Raw genomic sequence first — 22,827 nt, forward strand, 5'->3', positions numbered from 1 at the left:
CATAACCCATGAAAGCATTCTCTTTACCTAGCGCTGTAAGTCGCAAATATTTTAGTTATTTTCAACTGAAAAATTATCACTAGATACTTGCACATTTAAAGCTGGAATTTCAAAGCAGCTTCATAAACTTGGGGTGTACTTGAACTCATTTGAAAAAACACACCTTTAAACATACTATATTACTAGAATATGTAATTCCCATAACATTTGATAGTCAGTCTAAATATACACAGAAAGGACAGAACAACATATGGTAACTGCACTCCATGATTCAGCTGCAAAAAAGCATGGGTGGTATTGGGTAGTATTAATACAGGCAGTTCAAGTATCCTCTGAGACCTCATGAGCTTGGAAGAATTCCCATAACGGGCAAGAGCAGTCTAGTCAAGGCTTCCTAATATACTTTTTGAATACAAACCCCAGCTACCTAAAATCGTGATTTCAATGACTCACAGAACTTGTCTGAACTTTGAGTATTATTTTATAAAGCCAGAAAAAGCTGGTACTCTTTCTAAATCAGGCATAGGTCAGCTTAAAAAATCTACTCAAATTAACATCTGATAGCTGGCGCTTTACTGACATGCACCAACTACATTGCAAATACTGCTTTTAACTGATACCTAAAGAAATACATTCATAGACTATCCTGAACTGCACTTTAAATCAGTTTTCATATTCATCTGCAGTACTATTAAAAAAAACAGGTCTGACTGGGGAGAAAGGCTATATTGGCTTGTGTAGAAACTATATGGACACATTAAAATGTAATTTGTTTCTCTGCAGTCCCAAATAACTGCTAATGCCATGCTAAATTGCTAGACTAGACTAACGGCAGCAACGACAATGAAAGGTTTAGGAAGAAATCGATGGCTGAGGACAGGCACCCTAGCAACAGCAGTACAGAGTTCTCCCACACTCTGCCAACCTGCCTAAAAATCTGACATTGAAGAGTACTTTGGAGTACCATCTGTAGCAGTGATATCTGAGGATGCTTGTTCTACTAAGAACATTAAATTCATTTAACATAGGGAAAAGGATAATTCTCAAATTGCTACAGATATTTATCTCTACAAGCCAAGGATAGATTTCAGCTACTAACCAACAAATTAATAATTACCTAGTACAATTTTATTCAGCTGCAGAGATCTTTTTAAGCAAGGACCAAGTACAGAATCATCATATAAAAAGAGTTTTAGATACTTACACAACAGGAAAGACCTTTGGGAAGACAACACTGGCTTCTGCTAAATACTCGTAAAGAATTCGCTGGTCAAATTCATCAGTAGTGTACTTCACTAACGTTGCCTGTTACAATGCAAAGGACGAGATCAGCATGCTTCTAATTGAATTTGAGAAGTTACAGGGTTTTTTTTGTTTGTTTTTTGTGTGTTTTTTTGCTGTTTTTGTTGTTGTAGTTTAAGGTTTTACGATCTCCAGACTGCAGAAAAGCAGCACTATGAAAGATTATGTCGTGTTTGGACATGGAGTCAGAGTATTTTATGTGTAGGTGAGAAACAAAAATAGTTGGTGACAGTTTTTATTTTAGCAAATATTTTGTGCAACTGAGTCTTGAATTATTTCAGGAATGGGAACTATTGGTATAACTTAAGAAAGCACTATCATACGGGAAGCTTTATTACCAGTAGCTAAACTTTAAACTGAATTATGCTGGAATTCCAACAATTTTCATTTCTTAACTTTTTAAATACCATATATAACATCCTCTTATTATATAAAATTAGTTTCTGTTATCTCTCCCCCAGGAAAAGGGGACAACTGTAGGACATGTTCCACAGAAAAATACAGAATAATAAAAGTTCAGTATTTGCTCTTACAGATTTTGTGATTCATCCCTAAAAGTGATTCCTAGAAAGTTTGAAGAATGGCAAGAGAAGAATACCATTGCACATCACATACTGATTCTGATCCATGTGAATTTAGATATACTGTAAAGAACGCGTGCTTCTTTTGAAGATAAAAGATCATCAGAAAATAATGCATTATAATATGCAGAAAGTAGGCTTACAAGAACTGTAAGCAGGAGTGCTTGAATTTTTGGGTCAGTCAGAACTTCTTCATCTAGGAGGACATTTGATTCAGAAACAGAAACTTTTCGTAGATGTGGGTGTTGCTGCGGTGATATTCTCTGGGTTTCTGCCAGATAGAAAAAGAACAACTCATCCAAAGTGCAATAAACCAAAACCAAAATAGAATTAGTTCTTGCACAACAACTTCAGTCATACATAAGCTTCAGAGTTCACCAGTCTTTTCATAAAGTGTAAAAGCAACAATGATGCTGTAATACTAGTAGTGCTAGATTGTCACATGGGATGTATTATTAGATGGTAAGCAATAACCCCAATTTCCCATTCAGTGAAATACAGGCCCAGGGGTGATAATTAACATGTTCAGGGTCAGGCAGCAGACCAATATCAGACACACCAGAACCCCCTGGTCTTGCATTGCAATTGGGGGTGGGGGCACAGGAAGCAGATGGGGGAGAAGATGAAGAGAGGCATTCTAGGCGTTAGGTCATATTGCATCTCGTGCAAAAATCTGCACATAGGGCTTAGTCACTTATAGAAAGCCAAATTTCATTTCTTTCATTTCACTCCTGTTTGCTGTAATTTATAGCTGCCCCTTATTCTGGATCTGCAAACTGAGCAAACTCTAATTCAAATCTCAATTGCCAGTGATACAGAAGACTGCACTCTCCAGATGCCGTTAAGAAAGATACTTATCCCTTACCTCGTAGTAACCCAGGCAAATAAACATTGAATTTAGAAATAATCCTTTGTATATATATATACAAGGCATTTATGATCAGCATTATTCTTAAAATGTGAGTCCTGTTTCTCACCCATTTCATAATCATTTTCGGCTACTCTCCTCATTTTGGGGGGCGTTGTGATTCCAGATTCCATGTCTTGCCTTTTAGGAGCCTTTGTGTCCGATATCAAATGGTCAAAACTTTTCCTTGTACCTAAAAACAATTTATCAGGAAATTAAAAAACATTGAAGCTAAATCCATACTGTAAGTGTTTCTGATTTGCAGGATGTGTATTTTTCTGGCTAAGTTATCTACAACATATTGATAGGAATCTGGGGACATTTTCACCATTCTCAGTGGTGGTAGAGAAAATACAGTCACACCATGCCGCTCTCCATCGCAGTTTCCAAAATGCTTCACAATACATATGAGTATAGCATGCAATTTATTCAAATATGTAAGCTATGGGCATGCTATGGTTTCCTCGGTAAACACGTTACATTGAATAAACATGCCAAAATGTGATTACTGAAAAGGAAGCAGTAATAGGATTGTGATGAGAGAAGTGCCTCCGTTCTTCCATATATAACATACAGTGTAAAAGTGTAACCATAAGTTATGTTAAACAAGTCATCTTGTCTCTCCAATATTAAGATTTTGCTTGCAACCCTGATGCATTGAGAAGCCATGAATAAAAATTAGATTGCTTCCAAAACTTCTAAAATGTTTTGGAACCATCTCTTCTAACATAAGCTAAGGTATTCAACTTACTGGCTTTGCTGTAAGAGGGCTGCTGGCAAAGAATTAGTACTGTGACTCTTTAACATCTGGAATATCTTTTTTTTTTTTTTTGTCACTTCAACATGCGCATTTTGAGTGTCATGCTCCTCCCCTTTCTCTGATCAAAAGAACTGAATTTGCTCTTTAATTGTACTGTGTTCTGTAATTTGTATTTTATAGAAACTGCATACATTCCTTTGAATTAGGAATAGGCACTTAAAGTCAGAACAAATGTAAGAATTATTTTTCTCCAGTAACACTTCCTGGGATTTTCTGTAGACAAGTTAGCAAATTAGGTATCTTAACAACCTAGAAGCTTTTTAGTGTTGGCTTGTGAAGGCTGCCCCATATCCAAACTCATGGATTTTCGTGTTCGAGGGCTTATCTGTCCCACTGTCGGGTAACTGGCAGCCAGATGTCTTTCTGACCCCTTTGGTGATGACCATGGTTGATTTTCCTTTAGTGTCCTGAAAGGGCAGAGAAATTAAATTGAGAAAACCCTTAAAACTGTGCAAATTTAGGCATAAATTTTTCAACTAATCAAAGTATCCTTTATTAAAAATATCTTTCCTAACAGAATATTCTCTCAGAAATACATATTAGGAAAGAGCAACTACTTTGCTTACAAAAATGTTCAAGCAGGTGAAAACTAACAATCCGATATAAACGAAATGCAAAAGAGAACTCAAACAACGAAACAGAACAGATGCAAATCAATCTATGAGGCAAGATGAACAACATTTAATTACCAGCTACTCCATACTGGATGCAAAAAAAATAGACTAATGAGAAAATCAGGCTCTCCGTGTCACTTACAGGTTGATTCCCTAGCTTATCTCTGTGGCTGTTTATAGATAGGCTATCAGATGTCAATATTTTCTAATGAAAGGCAATAAGTGATTACTTAGTATTGGCCTTGAGGCCCTTAAAAGGGCAAAGAGAATTTGGGTTTTAACATATAGATGAAAAATAGGGTGAAAAAGTCTTGTGGAAAGAGGTCAGCAAAAAGCTTAAGAACCATCAGACCAGTTAAGCTCTGAAATAGCTTTATGGATCTCAAAATGAAGTCTACAGGAATTGGCTACCCAAATTTCCCTGTGACTCTTGAGCACAGTATAAGTAGCATATTGGTTTGGAGCACTAACATGCAGCTGTATGTTAATTTATGGTTATGAACATGGGTTCTAGTTTTCAACATACCACAGGTTACCTTTAGATAACTTAAAGGAAACAGACATTAAAATTTGGATAACTTATCTAAAAGTGAAATAACTGACCTATAGCTAGTGTCACTGTGATGTATGGGATATGTATCCATAGGAACATTTTCCATTGAAACATCTGTCAACAAGAGAGACTTCCTATGCTTTAGGCTGCAGCGACTTCGAACTTCCTCAGATACTGTCAGCAAAGCTAAAAATTCAAAGAAAGCTAACATAAGTTTTCCAAGACAGAAACACAGTGAAGAATGCAAACAATACTCCATCAATTGGAATTTTTTGCTTAATACAAAAGTCTCTTGAAATGTAACCATAGCTTACTGAAACGTATATATTAAAAACAGGTGATTAAAAAAAAGTTTTATTTCCCAACCAGTTAGAATTACTGGTTTAAACATTCTCCCTCATATGGTCAAAATTTCCTATTTCTAGACAACTAGAAATTTGAATGCTTTAAGGCACACACTTAAGTATTTAATCCAAAAAACCCTCAGCCTCCCTGAAGTATTTTCAAAGTTGCACGGTAGCTCATGTGCTGAGCTCACTCAGCTGGTAAGCCTTCAGTACGCAATGAGCTTCTGCTGATGCACCCCAGCCTAACCCAGGCTCTTGTTTGTCTTCAATACAAGTGACGTTGATGTACAACGCTGGTAAAATTTTATCAGCCTAAAACCACAAATGATTCCCACAATACCCCATTCCTTTTCAGTTAGCACAAGTTTAAATGTATGTTGCTTTTTTTTTTTTTTTTTTTTTTTAAATTTTACCTGCTAGGTAAGCCACACTTTGGGTGTTCACCTCAAACTTGTCACAATTCCTATGTTTGTTAACCAGGGCTAGTAGTGTATGTAAAATCCTTACAGTTCTTGCTACAGTAGTAGGAGAAGGATGCCTGTACCCTAAGAAATGAGGTTAAGAAACCAAATACTGTGTTTAATTTTGGAATGAATATTTATGAAGCATTAATATTTTTAAAATACTTAAAATATTTTTCAGTATGTTCTCAGGAAACTTTATAGAGAGGGCATGCAAGCAACACTAATAGAAACTGCACATTCAAGAAAATATTTTTTATGTCCCTCCTCCAAAAATCACATCATTTCAAATGTCTGTGCTTATATCTATTTTCTCACAAATCAATCTCCTATAATAAACAGAAAGCCTGAATACAGTCAAACACATGGAGAAAGAAAGCATTCTTAAAGAAGGAAGTGAAGAACAGCAGCAAATGCAGTCACGCATCCCATGACAGTTCAGCTGCACTAAAAACCTTGGTAGGACTTTTATAAAGGGACTGTGGCAAAGTCCTTTAGTCAAAGGACGTTTAATTTTGTATCTACTCTGCAATCCAAGCAGCTGGAATAAATTTCTTAAAATCAACCACATAATTTTTCCTTCCTTTATCCTTGGGCTTGTTTTTGTTTCTGAATTAAGAGTGTGACATGTAAAATGAAAAGAAAAACGTGCTCTTACCTTTCAGAAGGTGTCCCACTAGCGCAAAATTAAAGTTGGAGTTGAAATTTAGCCCAACAAAGTGATCCATCTGCTTACAGTGCCATTCCAGTGGTCTCCTGATCTCCATAAACACCTCTTCTGGGCTCTGACCCAGGCAAAATAAAATATAAGAGTATCTCATTGAAAGTTAGTTATACCTCAAATTTTTGAAAAGTGACAAAATATAATAATTTTAAGAGTTTACCTGAAAAAAACAAATACAGTCTTGACTAGAACATACCTATATATTTATGTTCTAGTTTGGAACAAATACCACAAGCTTCATCTCTACATTGCGGTTTTACTTTTGATGTTACTCAAATGAGACTTATTTGCAATGCAATTTCCAGTTTTAGTTGTGTAACTAGTGATCATGAGGACAAAGAATGTTCTTCCCTTTTAACAGATCTAATTACTTACATAAGCTAAGGTTTAATCACAGCTGATTACTAACAGAGGACTTGTTTACCTTATCATTGAATACCCGAAGGCTATCCAAGGTATGCAAATTCTGTTCAAGTAGCGCTGTACCTGCTGAATACAGGTTTACTTCGTCTAGCTGAAGTACTGCCATAGCTACCCAAAAGAGGGCCTTGTGCATAGGAGAGTCCTAGAAAGCAAAAGAAAATATCATGATTTCATTTTCATGTCAGCTCCTATAACTGAAAGAGAAATAGTACACTAATACATGGTTTTGTATATGCCATACGTTACTATCCTTCTTGTAACAAGTTCTCTCCTCAAATACATCCAACCTGAGAACAAAATGAATGTTCCTATGAACCTGTAGTCTTGATGCACTTCACAAGTGAAAGTTCAAGGTAAATCAATTTCTTTTTTTTTTTAAACCATTGCTTCTCTCTTATACCCCTTCCCTGGCTCACAAATACATCAGATGCATATTGCACTGCGCCAGACTGAACAATAATGCCTCTTTCATTACCAATTTGAGCACACATGAAAATAGATTGCAATTCTGCATATATAGCTCGCTGGCAATTTCATCTCTAAATCTGAAAATGTATGCAGAAAGAGCTGGCATTCAACAAATCCTGGACCCTTTCTTTACTAACAGTAGATGCATAACGCTCTTCATTGTAACACTCTCTACAAAACACTATATACGGAAATAATGTGCGATACTAACAGTGGAAGACCAGGATGGCTTGTAAAGGACAATTAAGTCAGCCAGCTGCATTTCCAGGGTAAGCTCATGGTATACTAATAGGAGGGAAAGAAAGCATCAGAAGTTCAAGCAGCATATCACAGCTGTTACCACTGGGACTCACTGTTAGTTTTAAAATGCTACAATGCTATCCAGATGGCTCAGACAGCACTGTCTATGCAAAGTTATCAAGGAAAGGGCAAAACAGAGTGAAATCAAGAAGATTAACAAACTGTGCTTAAATTTCTTGGCTATGTGAATAAAAGCCAAACAGGCATATTAAACAAGCCTTTCAAATGCCCTTGCCAAGAATACCAAAGTTACTTTCTTTTTTGAGCACATTTGAAAATACAGTAACAAATGGGAAGCTGCCGACTCAACCGTGCTCTCTAAAAATCCCTTTCAAGAACTTGGCCCTTCTTTTAAACGTACTGGGTCCTTTTAGCTGTGTGTGACAATACAATTCCACAAGGAAATTTCAAGCTGTTTCATAATGGTGTGCCTACTGGTATGCTGCTATGCTTCAAGTTAAGCACTTGAAAGTAATATACAGATGGCTAAATTATTTTCAAATCAGATGAGACTAACATTTATTACAAGCCATGATCCGAAAGGCATATATTAGCAGTCATACATTTGAAAGCCACGACCAAAGAGTTTTGGGGAGGAATGAAGGCAGACTGTGGTATGGTCTTTGCCTACGTGGCTACTGCCCAGTTTGACGAAGCAGAACGGTACGTTCTAAAGCATTTTTAAAGCTTTTGCAGAAGTCTCACATTCAAGCTTCTATGACATATTTCCCATACGTAGGACTTTAGAGCATGAGTCGTGGCAGTGAAGTGTGAACTTTGGATACCACATCACTAATTTATATTTTTTGAGGTGACACCCATAATTATAATTTTAATTTATAAAAATTGTTCCCTGTTTACTCTAAAGAACAGTTGTTTACCTTATTAAGAAGAGGCTGCAGCTTGGTGAGTGCTATAACCGTAGCTTCTATTAGAACTTGGCTGTTGTAATTATCAGGGCCTTTTAAACAGCTCTCAAGTCCCTTTTTGTAGAAAAAGTAATAATAAGAAATAGAATCCATAATTAGATTTTGCTTTGTAAAAAGAACATCAAAGTTCTAAACAGTAAGTGTAGCTCTCAATTAGTTTACAAGGCCTGAACTCATTTTAAATGCATTCTCAAGGAGTTTTACCAATTAAGATACAGAGAGAAGTGATATGTGTACTGTTGAAAATAATTGCACAATGTATATTAAAAAAGTGAGGGGTGAGGGTGCAGGACAGGATGTAAGTAGTAGAGAATAGCTCTCCTACAATTTAGACACTATTCAATTAAATTTTCTGTCTATAAAACTCAAATGAAATACTTAAAGGAAACATCTTTAGCACACTGTTCACCTGCTATGTAAGATAACCTTCTTGGTCTGCTCTTTATTGCATTTATTTTTAACGCATTACATTATGAACTTCCTTAAAAAGGAAGCTGTAAACAATGCAGATGCAGCTAAGTGTCTTAACATTTCTCATTTACTCAAATGCTGACTTTTCTGGATCAATCTTAGTGTCTCAAATTTTAAGCTCAACGTTGACAAATACTACTTTTATTCTAGAAGCAGCAGCACTGATGAAACTTACTGCCGCCAAATTGATTTAAAGTAAAAAGCTAGGGCTCCAAAAACTAAATTTCCTATTAGGTAGCTTTGTGTAAGAATACATGGGAAGAACGTACTTGTCCTCAAATTATTCCGAGTTCTACATTTCATGGTAAGATAAACATTTTTAGTTATTTTATGAGTCACAAAGGAAAACAGACATAGACCCATATACCTTGCTAAGAATTCGGATTATTTGTTTTATTTGTCCATGAGACACACGTTTACTTATACAGCCAAAGACAACAAGTGCTCTTGGCTGCAGGGATGGATTATATTGGAATGCAAACCTGTGAAGAAACAAAGTACACTATATTAAACAAACACACAACAAACAGGCTGTATAATAAAAAGGTGAGAATTGTAAGCGTGCTGCACAGGCAGGTAGGGTTTACGTTTTGTGATCTACAACGTACTTTTGAGCTAGCTCAGTCCACTGGTCCAGCCACTTGCACGTTGGAATATCTCTCATACAAGCCTAAGAAGAATTACATTGTTAGAATACACGCAACATTAAGACAAAGTATTTTTTAAATTTAGAACGTGCAGTTATTTTAGCTCTCCTAAGTCAGTTGCTTAAATATTTATTACCACATCACGGGAGGTACATCTCACACTTTCATGCAGGCAAACAGCATAGTAAGTAATGCCATTCAACCCTAAGGGAAATTTCCTTTGTTTTGAACTACATACCTCCATGATCTCCAACAAAGCTTCAGTAACTGTTTCCAGCGAAGTCAGTGCGAAAGTCTCCCTTTCGTAGGAACCGGGTGAAAATGACCTATCTCGGTAGCTGGATCGGAAGGCAATGACTGCTGCTGATTTCACTTTGCTGATTCCAAACAGCAAATAAAATTTGGGCAGAGAGAACTCGGTCAAACTCAGCCTTAACACTTGCTTGGTCTCCTCTGTTGGATACATTTTTTTTTTTACATATTAGAATTAACGCACTGAAATTCAATTCACATTTAAACACCGCTAAGCTCACCCTCCCATGAAAACAAAAGGAGATAATCATCCTATATATCATTTTGTGCATTCCAGTACTGTTTTCTTTGCTACTTGTCTCCACACGTGCCACAAGAACCGTGGGCTACTGCACAGACTGCTGCACCTGCAGGCACCAGGAATGTGCATTGCTAAAACAGGTAGAAAGGAATTTGATTAAAGAGGTGGTTCTATGAGGTTTCTCCTCAAATTGGTTCCCAAAACGGAAACCTGGAGAGTTCCTGGCTTGAAACACCAACAGTACTGGGAGCTCAAACTGCAATCAAATTCTGTTTTTGGCTCTGTCACTAAAGTGAAGAAAGCCATTTAAATCAGAGGAAAATACAGAGCTGAGCACTTGGGAAAATGTAGGTCCTGCTACTAGCGCTGAATATTTTTACAAATCTGAACTTTCATTTCATTTCAGTGTACTTCAAATTCATTGTTTAAATAGGAAGGCTTGCCTTTCTCTCTGGGGCTCATGGCAAAGCTTGTTTATTTTTTATTTTTTTAAATAGTGAGTGAGAGAGTGAGTGTGTGTGTGTTTCTCTTTAGTCACATGCAGATGCTCTCTCGTTCTCTCTCTCTCTCTCTAAAATGAGCCTTCAGATATTAAAAAAACAAAATTACATAAACATTTAAATATTTCTGCACAAAATCTAGCCTGGTTTTACACTGTACTTCTGTGATAACAAACAACAGCTATATATTCACTAATATAGGCGTTTCAATTTTAATTATTTTACAACCGCTAAAATACAGCAATATGCAAAATACCTGCTTTAACAGTATAGTTTCACAACTGCCTTATGTAAGTGATATTTTTGTTATCACATTATGCAACCATTCAAAAGAGGTACATCAGCCAGTTTTAGCACAACTATTTTCTCCTTTATCTGCATTACAGATACTCATTGATACTTCCTCCTTCCCTTTTTCAGAAACCAGTTATATAAACAATTTTAATTATGCACCTGCTCTTAACCAGATAGTCATATTTTAACTCCATGCTATCTATTCTATTCATCTATTCTAGCTTATATTCTTATTCTGGTGCAAGCTGAATAGCAACACGGTATTTTCAAACTTTCAAAAAGATTTCCTAACATCACTGAAAATTAATCTTCACCACTCACAGAATGCTTCTAGTTAATTGCTAAGGCTTACTAAACCTCTCCCTTCGTTTCAGTTACTCATCTCAGCAGCTGTTTTATCGTTTTATATGCTGCAAAGCAATAGGTTATTCCAGAACTGTTACGGTAAAGGGTAAATATTTCAACTCATTTATATTTTTTAACTTTTGGTAATCACAGGCACACAGGTTGCCATCAACATTTTTCCACCAAGCTAAAAATCAATCCCAAAGCAACTCTGGCCTTGTCTATCCTAGTCTACATTAGGATTTTTTATCTTCAGTGTCAACCTGAAAAGATATCTTAGTCCCATTAGTGGTGCGATATACAATGACTTCATGAAAGTGAGGAAAAGACACCTCAAATATTTCTTAAAACAAACTAAAGCAGCAATCATCTTAATGTAATATCTGACAAAAACTTACCACTAAAGTGAAGCTGTGAACAAGTGCACAGAGAATGGATGATGTTGATAACCAGACCATGAGTGGAAGCTCTGAGAGAAAGGGGACCAGTAGCCACCAATAAAGTGACCACATGGAAGAGGTAGGGGAGATGTGCCGCCACATCCAGAGAATTGTTAAAGGAGAGCATCAGCATGTAACGTGCTAGAATAGCAATATCATCCCACATTAGGTGCTGCTCTAACGTAGGAGTTGGAGACAAACAGGTCTTGTCGATTATTTTACACATCCTTCCAATTACCTGAAAGAGAGCAACCATTTATTTTAATCAAATGAAGAGCAGAGCTAAAAACTTCAGTCAAAAGCCATTATAATTTAACACTGGAATTATTCTGTTGCTAGGAACACATTTTATAACGCTTGTTGCATTATTGCCTGTACTTAGTTATCAGAAAGCAGTGACACGTTATCATCTCAGGTAAAATTACTATATAGGGGAAATCAAGCCAAAGAGGCACTCACTTTGCTCGAAACCAATTTCACATTTCCAGAAGCAAGAGCTACAGCTGTGTCTGCCATAACCTCAGCTTTTATGGATCCTAACCCTCCTGTGGCACTAGTTTTGATGAAACTGTCCAGCACTACATCAAGCAGATCTGTTATCTGTTAGAGAAAAAAATTGTTAATAACAGTTACACTAACTTCATTTTTCTGCAGTAATCAGCTTTTTGAATAAGCAATCATTCATTTTTAGCTGCAGATATATAACTAGCATAAACTAAAGCATGTTATAATGATTTGTTATCCTTTTGGAAAAAAAAAAAAAGTCTAGTTTAAATAGTAGAAGCATAAAGATTAATTCTATCAGAATTTACTCCAAATTGAAATGCATGCTTCACAACTGTGGAGAAGCTGAAATTTGGGTTGTATTATTTCTATTTTATTTTCCATTTTAAATTGGAACTATTCATAAAGTACCGGTCCTAATAACAAGAAACTGAATTTGAAGGGGGAACCCCAACCCCATACTTCCAAGAAATAACAAGATCTTATCAATCAATATTTTGCTTAGAGGACTAGCCATGCATGAGTACAGCTACCAATAAACATGTTCCTTATCAGGTACAAAAAACCCCACATATTTAATATATGCAGTTAAGAATCAAAGCTGAGTAAGTACACAGAGAACTATCTGAATGTGATATGTGGGCTAAGATTAGTTCTATTTCAGTACAATTCAAATTCAGCTTTCATTTCATTGTTATGTGCATAAACTTGGTTGAAATTCTGGTCAACTAAGCCAATGATAAAATTCCCACCAACTTCTGTGGAATATTTCATCCTCTACTTTCATGTTCTCCACATTTAACTGTTAATATACTTTCATACTGGATATGGCAATCAAATTGCTCTCAGCATCATTCAAGTTTGCAAAATTCATTGATTTATTAGTCTAAGTGGACCAAGCAAAAAAATGAGCTCATGCATTCATTTGAGAATATCCCCACATTCTCCAAAAGTAATTTTGCAATGCTGGGCTGTATCAGTTTAGAGAACATGATAGGGGGGGAAAAAAAAAAAAGGTATGATAACAAAGTTGATAAGAAGCTTGTGAGCAAGCATGGTCATAGCAAGTAAAGCAGGTCTCATTTCTCTGGAAATTTCCTTCATGAATTGCAGCTTTATTTTCTTTTCTTTGGGAGCAGAATGGATAGAAATTGGTAAAAGTGTTAATTTTAAGTTAATGATCAGCAGGACAAGGCTTGACATTCTATTAATTTTATCCAAATGTTTCTGTTTTAAAAGTTCAAACAGCAAAACAGAAAAGTTCTTTCATGCCATAAACCTAACATACCTCTGAATGCACAAGTACTTTGTTCTTTCGATTCAATACCCATGCATTCAGGGGTCTTGATGAAATATTTATGACTAATATCAAAGACTTTCAATGTTCAAATCTCAGTAGGGGCCAGAAACATGTTCCTAAAAGCCAGAGTTGAGTAATTAATCATTTTATAAAGTATTTTATAGAAAAGAAACTTACACTCTTCTCTCCACACCACTAATATACTTTGGTCCTGTCAAGATCCATTTTATTTTTAAGTGATTAAAAACACTATAATTTGCTGCTGGCAAATAAATTGCAATAAATTATGGAGAATCTGTACCTGTCCAAGACTTCCCCATATCTTAGCTTGAATGGAAGGATACATCTGCTTTTCATTTATAGTCATTGTTATAAGCTTATCAAGGATAGCAGTGACTCGCTGGCGCTTGGCATCATCATTGTGTTTACAGAATCGGACTAGATTTGATAACCAGGGAGTCATGTACTCCAGACAAAGATGTTTCAGTTCAATACCTGAAATAAAAATTCACTTTGTAACACAAAACCAGCACTGGTTTCTATTTATATGCAAATAATTATTTGCAAGCACTTTTCATTTCAATTTCATTGTCTAAAATAATTACTATCTAAAAATGGGTGAATGCAAGTTGGTGGAACACCTGATCAAATACCACTGGGCAATCAGACAAGCTTCAGAAGGAACGTACTCTAATAATGACATCCAAGAAACTTCTGTAGGAATCCAGAAAGGAGACTTGACATTTTAATATCCTATTAAGAGGTGAGAGGTAAAGATGTGTAAACTCAGTATTAGACAGGACTTAAGATATTTTTCTTTTTTTTATTTTTCTTTTTTTTCCCCCTTTTCTTTTCTTTTTTCTTTTTTAAACTCTTGAGAATGTATTCTATACCGCTTTCTACACTAAAGTTGAGGTTGTTTTATGCCTGGAAAACAGGACAACTAAAATAATGCAACAGAACCAGGTTTACAATTAAAAGAGACAGAAATAATCTGAAAGGATTAATATCAGTGTGACTGAAAAGTCTTGCAGCTCTCATGTATGCATCTTCTAGAGTCCAAAACTGTCACTATAACGGACAGACTGAGTATTGTTCTGCAAAATTTCTGGTGAATTAACAACCACCTGATATGGATCTATCCAAAGTACATACTGTACAAAACTATCAACTGCCATATGAAACAAATAGCTTGTATTGTGATCTCTCTGAATTAACCTACTCATTCCAAACCATTGAGATGTCTAGTGAAGCTTGTTCCAACATTCATTTTGAAATTAAAAAGACGGATTTTTTTTAAATCTAGTTCATCAGATATGAAAGGGCATATTCAAATGTGCCAGTGAAGCAATGTTTTTGCTCCAACAGGTTCTAGTCCATTTCATGATACTGCTGGGCTTCAGAGTATTATACAACTTGGTTATTAAGAAACAAATGAACAATCTTGAAAACCCATCTAAACCTGCTCTAGAAAACATTTGCAATTTAACCTTACTGTGACTCAGTAACATTAGATAGCTTAATTAACAAAGACAGACAGCTACCAACTTAACGCTTTTCAAATTCATGGTTAGCACTAAGGAATACTAGTGTTACTTACTAGATTTGCTAAATCCAGAAATACACTCTTCCAAGAACTCTAAGGTAAGGTGTGGCTCATTAGCTGCAAGAGTTTTACTAATAGACACAATAAAGAGGGTGTTGTTGGCAGGAATACACAGACCTGAAGTTTCCAGTAACTGGCCCTCAATCTTTAAATTGAAAGTACAGGTTAAGGCACACAGAAGATTATAGGCAGCAGACCTGAAACAAAGCAGACAATGCGACTTGTAATACTTTTTTCATATGTCTTAAACTATTGGCGTCACACTAAAACATCACAGCAGCGATGCCAGCATTTTAAACATCAAATCAATATTGCTATATAAGGGACTATACTTAAACCCTGAACTTTTTCCCTGCACCCATTAAGGGTCAGAGAAAACAGCATTTGCAGAGGTTACTCCTCCACTTGTTTTAAGTGATCTCTGATGAGGTTAAAGAATACGGTTGAAGGACTCTGTACTGGACTTGTCAGAGCGGCATTCAGGCTTGGGAAAGTCTAAGTATTTCTAAGTGCACCTGAGCTGCTGGGAGAGAACTAGCCAAGGGCCCCAACGCTTCCACCGAGCCAATATCCATTTTGAGATGGTCCTTTCTGACAGGAGCCTGTCCTGTTCTAGGATATACAGCTCCCAAGGTATTCAGCAAGAAGTTCAACCCTATGAAAATCAAACCTGCCTAACAACCATATGTTGCAAAGAATAAGTATTTTTCTTTATAACTAGAAATTAAACTTCCTAAATCCCTTCAGTTATTCAGACGACACGAATGTTTTTCTTTAGCTACAGAAAAGCTGATCTCTTCAGAAAAATCTTAGACTTATTAAAAAGTACGTTTTAAGTTTGTGGAGCTGTGATGAAAGAAAAAATTGTTTTGCTCAAGAGAGATTTGTTACTCTCAAGAAAAACTTGGAAAGAATTCACATTTTTGACCAAAATTGGTATTAATTTAAAAGATCTGTACCGCAAACTGGGGTCTGAACTTCCCAGGTTGAGCAGTGCTATGTTCAGTAGTGTTCCAGGAACATCCTTAGGGCGAATTTTAGTATGCTGCGGGATGGAGTCCGGTTGCGACAACTCCCACCGTGTCCGTATATGAATGATGGACCGAACAATGGCTTCACACTCCTGATGCATGAAAGTCAGTGGCGTGCCTTGGTTGGCAATGGTCAAGGTAAACTGGTTCTCATCAACAAGACATATTTCCTCAATTTCTGAGGCATAGTAAATATCGTTTAAAAATACTGTTTGTCCCAGGACTCTTGTTCGTTCTGCTGATGTCACCTGCACAGCTGTAGATCCAACCTTAAAAAGAGAACAGAAGAATGTTTCAGCACCATTGGTTAACAACACAAAGAGAGAGGAAAAAAAGTTTGACACTTCTATTTTAGAAAGTTAAACATAAGAAACCATAACAAATGTTACACTTCCTAAAGTGGACATACTAATAAGTTGGGATTTCTCCTCAAAAACCTTAGAGAGAAGAATTAAGAGACAGTAAAATCATATTCAAACCCTTATCAAAATATAACAATTCACTAGGAACAGAGTTAAAGAGACCTTACTTTAATAGAAACTTTGGTGTCTTTGTGAGCCAGTTTGAGAGCGTTGTGAAACACTTTCAAGTCCTCCTCCAAAGCCAAGGTTGCTGCTGGGAGTTTCTGCTGGTCATGTTCAATGTGCTCTGCCAATTTCCCTGGAGAGTCTATGAAAATAAGTCTTTTGCTTCCTTTTAAACCTGTCAGGAGCCTTTCATGGTATTTGGTGTATTCTCTGACCCAAGAATTGCAGTTATAAATAAAAACTGCTGAGACATTTTCATAAGCAAAGCCTGGAAAAACTACAAACCATTTAGAAAGAAAGTCTGTTTTAAAACGATTACTGGGGCCAGCGTGTGTGAGGTCCACTACAATTTCATATGGCTTTGCATAGTATGGCTTCAGAGTTAGCAGGACATGGTATATCAGTAAATCCCCATTGATCTGACCAGTCTTGAATCTGTAAGAAAAGAGGAAAGACATTGTTCACTTGTTACACCCACATCACAAATATTTGAGTGGTATGTTAAATGTACTATTATACTAAAACAGATTGATCTTTAACAAAATCCTAAAAATGCCATAAATCCAAAACAATGACATTGGACTAGCACTAAAAGCATAAAAGCATATGTTATTATTCTGTCATGGCTCATCTGTCATAGTGGGCGTTAAACTTGGTTAGAGGGCCAACTTCGATACAGATTCAATTCACGTTCATTTTGAAGTGCCATGCAAGCCACCATATAGCAATCTCCAGACAGGAGATTTATTAACAGGAGGTTTATTCAGCTTCTCAATCAAAGGCAAAAAATAAAATCCATGCTGGAGACCAACAGCGCATCAATCAAATCAAAACTGGATTACAAGAAAAGAATTAAGAGTCTCTTTAAAAATAAAAGTAAAATACTATAGCCCTTCAAACTCCAACTTAGTCACCCTTCTAGGGATTCAAGTTACATCTATTTTTATACGCGGAAAAAGCCATTTATTTCAGTAGCCTTGTCCTAACTAAGCATCCACACACAAAAAAAGTCATCTCAAAGGATCTCCTACTCATTCTATTTGCTACAGACTGCATTCCAATGCTTGGTTGAGCGTTTCTAAGAACGGCCCTCTGTGTAGGACAGAGGATGTGCCTATGAACGACCTCTCCCAGAAAAACATTCAGGTAATCTACAAAGATTAAGAACTTTTTGTTCTTATTTAATGATGCTCTGAATTTTATGAGATTGGACATAGGATGTGCCTAAACCAACCAAGTTTCCAGAGATAGCATAGCAGGTAAAATTCAACTGGGAAGAATTAATTAAAAAAAAAAAAAACACACACTCAACAGTAGCTTGTGAACACCTAAAGTACTTCTAAACACCTATAACTGCTTCAAATGAACACCACCTTAAGTCTTTCAAGCAAACCAACAGACTATGAAAAGAGCTAATATATACTTGAAGAATACAGGTAGTTTTGATTGCAGTGGAACTCTGCTCTTGATAACCCTGGAGGAAAACCACCTGAGCACAGGATAACGAGCGAAACAAATTTCATAAATGTAGAATACTCGTCTGCCTAAGAGACCTTTTTTTTTCCTCTGTTACTTCCTGTTGCTCCGAGAGCTAATTTGGGCAAGCTGGTGTTTTTCCCCTCTAACATGTCATGGTATGGTTGTTACAAAAAGGAAGTGTGTCATCTCTGTGGTTTTAAGCTCTCCACTTAGAGTAAACGACATATAATTTCAGTTACAGATTTGTTTAAAAAAAATACCAGCATCGTCTAAGTTTATTTGCTTTACATTAATGGTCGCATCCTGACAGCAAATATATACACAAAGAAATCTTCTTGTTAAAGTAGTAAAAATCTGCAGCACCACTTTTATTTTGACTACAGCTTGACAAGGTAAGTGAACATTTTTCTTCTCCTATTTTAAGTTAAATTTCAAAAGTTTCTTAGATTTTGTAGAAAGTTATATGCAAAGGTGTTTTTACAATAGTTCAAGTAACTCAAATACACTAATCTATGACAGTAGCAATAGATAAAAATATTATCATATATTTAAGGAAGCTAACATAACATTTGTATTTTTAGTAATGTTAAAGATTTTTCACAAACAGACTCCAAAAAAAGAAGTAACAGTGACAGTCACTACTTAGCTCCGCTGCTCCTATGCACTGCTGATCTTACTGCGCAGTGACAGAAGACCCTGTCAATACCTATGCACAAAGGGTTGAGCTGGGAAGAACAGCTCTTTAACGATCAGATTTTTTCCTCTGATAATTTTAAGTGAAGCCCTTAACATCATCAGTTTGTTTATTTTTAAGAAAAGCACATCTGGTGTGGAATACTACAATTAACAGTGGACTTACTGTACTCTTGGAGGGAGCAGGCAGAAACCCAGTTGCAGCTCTTGGGCAGTAACATTAGATGTTGGAGTGCATATGTACTGTACTGGCAAATGAATCTCAATTTAAAAAATTCCAGTCCATGCCATACAGAAAATTTCTGAAATGTTCCCCCCCCCCCCCCAAAAAAAAAAAGTTTGACCTTTGTTGCCTTTTGTTTTTTTTTGTTTTTTTGTTTTTTTTTCCAAGTATGCTACAAGGCTACAAGTATGCTACAACCTGCACCACATAAAGATAAAAATTCTACCTGGGCTGTAGTTGATTACCAAGACTGTTTCTAGTTCAAACTTAAAGATGAGATTCCTCTCAGAACTGAGCCTAGTTTTAACTTCATAGGTAAACTGAAAAGTAAAAGATACATATTTCTTCTGCTGTTCCTTTGTCATGTGAGCAGGCAGCCCCACATGTTTATCTTTGGTTACATATCAGGCATATCACTGGAGGATTTGCTGGAGGATTTTGGCAATATGGCCTGCCGCTCAGATTTTGCAAAGATAGGCTAGATCACCTTTCTGATTTCTGAGTGAAGTTCTTTGGTAGGCATGCTAACTTTTCACTGTGACAAAAAGCAACGTTATCTAGCATATTTCAAGATTACCTAAACTTAAAGTAATACCTTTGGAAAGAAACGTATTTGTGAAAATAGCACTTTTACTACTGGTCATTCTTTATAGTATTTATATTTGAACAAGATATAATACGTAACACTTGAAATCAACTTTTCATTCTATTAACACAGACAGGTGAAAAAGACATTTGAGGGCACAATACACCCTAAGCTCTGAAGGTGCCTCACTTGCGCAAACTTGAAGCGGCAGCTTTGGAAGTGGTTCACTACTTGCCTAATCTGTCACTATTATTTTAAAGTTATTACCTTTGCATCAGAGTGACCAAAAGATCAGTTTCCTGTCCTCCAGGCAGATTCTATGGGTAAAGATTATGGTACAAACTTGCATAATCCAACAATGGAAAATGGAACACGCTAATGCTAATACCATCGGCATAATCTCAGAAGTTTTAACAAAAACACAGTCTTTGAAGTGTATCTGTGAGAAAACTCTGTGAGAAGTACATCTGTGATATACTGCCCGCTGGCTCTATATCCTACAATAAAGCAGAATAATTAGAGGAGAAAGTTGTTGCTAGGCATTTATGAAATACTCCAGACAGCTACACTAACAATAAGAAATGTAACCAGTTAAAGTAAGCTACTGCTGTCACTTAGAGGAATATTTTGTAAATTTTACATAGGTTTCTCCCTTCACTGCGTAAAAGCAGAAGTGATGAAGTTAAAGACGCAATATGGTTAGCTTTAAAGAGAAGGAACTACAACAGTCTGCATCTACATTTACACATCACTGAGTACTTCACAGGAAACACTTTCCTGCCTCTGCTTCCCTCCATGTTCTCTTTTAATCTTCGTATATTTTCTATGAGCCTCATATTGTCAGAGGTTAGCAGTCTCAGAGATGACGTTCCAGACCACCTACTTTTTATAGCACTCCAAACAGCTGAACTCTTCCCACGTCCACTAAACATGTCCAGTTACAACACATATCTGTCCATCGAAAGAGCTGTCTACTATCCCCTGAGAAGTCTGACTCAAACCTCTAAGATCTAGAATTTACTAAACTAATGCTATAATTTATATTTTGCAGGCAACTAAACAGGAAGACGAAGACAATGAGACACAGAAAACAACATTTTGCTTTCTTTGCTGTTGTAATCTTTTCTTTCTGTTTGCATATAAGTGCAAATCATACCGATTATCCCAGGGTTATAAACGACAGCTGGAATTCTACCAGCCCAAACCCAAGTGGAAGCCTGAACACAACTGAAGCTAACACAAACTCGCCTTTAAGCACCAATTTCAACAGTAAAACAATGACTACTTTTGAAATGCAGCCAGCCGCCTCTCAGTCCTCGTCTTCAACAATGGCCCCAAATCCTCCAACATTTTCTCCTGCTAGAAGTGCCGTTTCTGCCAATGGAGGACCTAGGAATACCACCAAACTTAAGACTACTACAACAAAAGAAACCTGTGAAGACAACAAGCATCTTATACTAATTTGCTTCATTGTAATAGCAGTACTCATTCTTATTTGCACCTTCTTATTTCTGTCAACAGTCGTAATAGCAAACAAGATGTCCTATCTCAAAAAAACTAAACAAGGAAAACGTATGCCCAGGAGCAACGGTGATTTTCTGGCTACTAACAGCTTATGGCCGACTGCAGCAGGAACATGGCAGAGGATGCCCAAGGAGGCAATTGGAACTGACTTGATAATGGAAGACTTGATATCAGAGAGAGATGCCATAATGCAAAGCAGAACTGAAGATGGAACTACTCAGAAACTCACTAAGAAAACAGCTAATGAACAGGAAAACAATGAACCAAAGTCACATGAAAGCATTTTAACCAATTTTGTAGTTGAGATTTAAAATCGTATTCAGGTAAAAACTCAGCTTTTACCTTTTTACCTCATTTATATGAGGCAAAAATTCAGCTTTCAAGTAACAATATGAATTGTAACACACGAAAACTAAGTTCAGATCTTACATAGGGTTTTTCGTTTTATGATAACAGGAATGTTGCAGCATCTTGTAGTTCTAGAAGGGAGTAAGATTGTTTTTGAGTAGCTTTTAGAAATAGTGTCAAGATTGGTCCTACTCCTTTGACCAGAAATTATGGTTGAAGGAGCTGAACAGGGTAAAATAACAGGACAGAAAATTGCCTATTCTCAAATATCATTAGGGGTAAAAAGGAAAGGACTGTTAGTCTAGTAGACATACCACGCCACAAAGTGCTACATAGGGGTACCCAAGGGGCTATTTTAACAGAAGCATAATGCAGTCACTCTTATTTGCTGCGGTTACTGAATCAGGAACTAGCGTGTCTCAAAATGCCCTTTCAGTTTTTTTCCTATTAAAAAGGTCTAACCAGCTTAACTGCTCTCAATCTGGTTCAAAAGCAACCATATATACTGTGCTTTGAGTCCATGCATGGATATACGTTTGTTACGATATGTTAAAACATAAGAATTCTTTCAGTTTGTTATCACCAATAAACTAACAACATAAGTTCACATAAACTTACGTTATTTAAAAACTTATTTCTCTAATTCATAATATTCCCCCCAAAATTATTATGGAAGACACACTTAAAAGATTGTATCTCTACAACACTTGCTGCAAGTCAAAAAATGTTTTCTCTGTTGATCAGAGGTGATTTCTTACATCATGGGTCCATCCATATGGAAACACACTCCACTTTATCCTAATACAATCAATTAGAACCTGCTGAAAATTTCTTCAAGAACTACCACAACTTTTAGCTACTTTATTCTGCTAGAGACTTTCCCGTATTTCCGAGATTTCTGTTTCAATACAAATAAAGGACAAAAATGTAAGGATCCGCTCTTCCACTTGTGTACTTTTTGTTAAGTGTGTACCTTGCTAAAGATTTTCTTTTCCCAGAAATATAGCTATTATGCATTAAGCAACCTCTATGCAATCACAGCAAGAAGCTTGAAAATAGCTAAGCATCCCAAGCTAGGAGAAGGGCTTCTACTACCTACATGCTACAAATGGCAACCTCTGTTCCCAGACCTTGTAAGCAAAATGCCAATGTTATTAATTAAAGAGTATAGTTAAAAACACAAAACACCAGGAGTGTTCTCCCTGCTTGTAGGTGTGCTCTATCATCCATAATATCGTCCAGATAAAATTGTGTCAAAATGTCCATTTTTCTGGGGAAAAAAAAATCAAATAAGGATAAGGGAGCAAAGGCTTGCATTGAGGAAAGT

General features: G+C 36.4%; 2 protein-coding genes across 10 annotated transcripts in view; one reads left to right on the forward strand and one right to left on the reverse strand.

Annotated features, from left to right (window-relative positions):
- NF1 (neurofibromin 1) overlaps positions 1–22,827 on the reverse strand; it is a 199,382-nt gene that overhangs the window by 15,604 nt on the left and 160,951 nt on the right. For 7 of the 9 annotated variants that reach the window (XM_068910198.1, XM_068910203.1, XM_068910199.1 and 4 more), the window contains 18 exons: positions 16,650–17,082; positions 16,049–16,389; positions 15,084–15,286; positions 13,785–13,978; positions 12,139–12,279; positions 11,638–11,917; positions 9,786–10,000; positions 9,509–9,570; positions 9,268–9,382; positions 8,382–8,483; positions 6,734–6,874; positions 6,244–6,370; positions 5,538–5,669; positions 4,828–4,963; positions 3,860–4,017; positions 2,861–2,983; positions 2,027–2,154; positions 1,205–1,305 (listed from right to left, as the gene is read on the reverse strand). In XM_068910198.1, coding sequence (XP_068766299.1) covers positions 1,205–1,305; positions 2,027–2,154; positions 2,861–2,983; positions 3,860–4,017; positions 4,828–4,963; positions 5,538–5,669; positions 6,244–6,370; positions 6,734–6,874; positions 8,382–8,483; positions 9,268–9,382; positions 9,509–9,570; positions 9,786–10,000; positions 11,638–11,917; positions 12,139–12,279; positions 13,785–13,978; positions 15,084–15,286; positions 16,049–16,389; positions 16,650–17,082 — 3,132 coding nt within the window. The remainder of the gene's footprint in view (positions 1–1,204; positions 1,306–2,026; positions 2,155–2,860; positions 2,984–3,859; positions 4,018–4,827; positions 4,964–5,537; positions 5,670–6,243; positions 6,371–6,733; positions 6,875–8,381; positions 8,484–9,267; positions 9,383–9,508; positions 9,571–9,785; positions 10,001–11,637; positions 11,918–12,138; positions 12,280–13,784; positions 13,979–15,083; positions 15,287–16,048; positions 16,390–16,649; positions 17,083–22,827) is intronic. The other 2 variants (XM_068910200.1, XM_068910201.1) reach the window with 2 other exon arrangements.
- Positions 18,382–21,604, forward strand: EVI2A (ecotropic viral integration site 2A). The gene is made up of 2 exons (XM_009690403.2): positions 18,382–18,518; positions 20,680–21,604. Exon 2 carries the CDS (start codon positions 20,705–20,707, stop codon positions 21,461–21,463), a length of 759 nt encoding a protein of 252 aa, XP_009688698.2. The 5' UTR covers positions 18,382–18,518; positions 20,680–20,704; the 3' UTR covers positions 21,464–21,604.

The sequence above is a fragment of the Struthio camelus genome, chromosome 16 (genome assembly GCF_040807025.1).
Source record: "Struthio camelus isolate bStrCam1 chromosome 16, bStrCam1.hap1, whole genome shotgun sequence".
Classification (NCBI taxonomy): Eukaryota; Metazoa; Chordata; class Aves; order Struthioniformes; family Struthionidae; genus Struthio; species Struthio camelus.

Bases quoted from the DNA above. Each gene is read 5' to 3' on its own strand.
- EVI2A (XM_009690403.2), top strand. From the start codon at position 20,705: ATGAGACACAGAAAACAACATTTTGCTTTCTTTGCTGTTGTAATCTTT.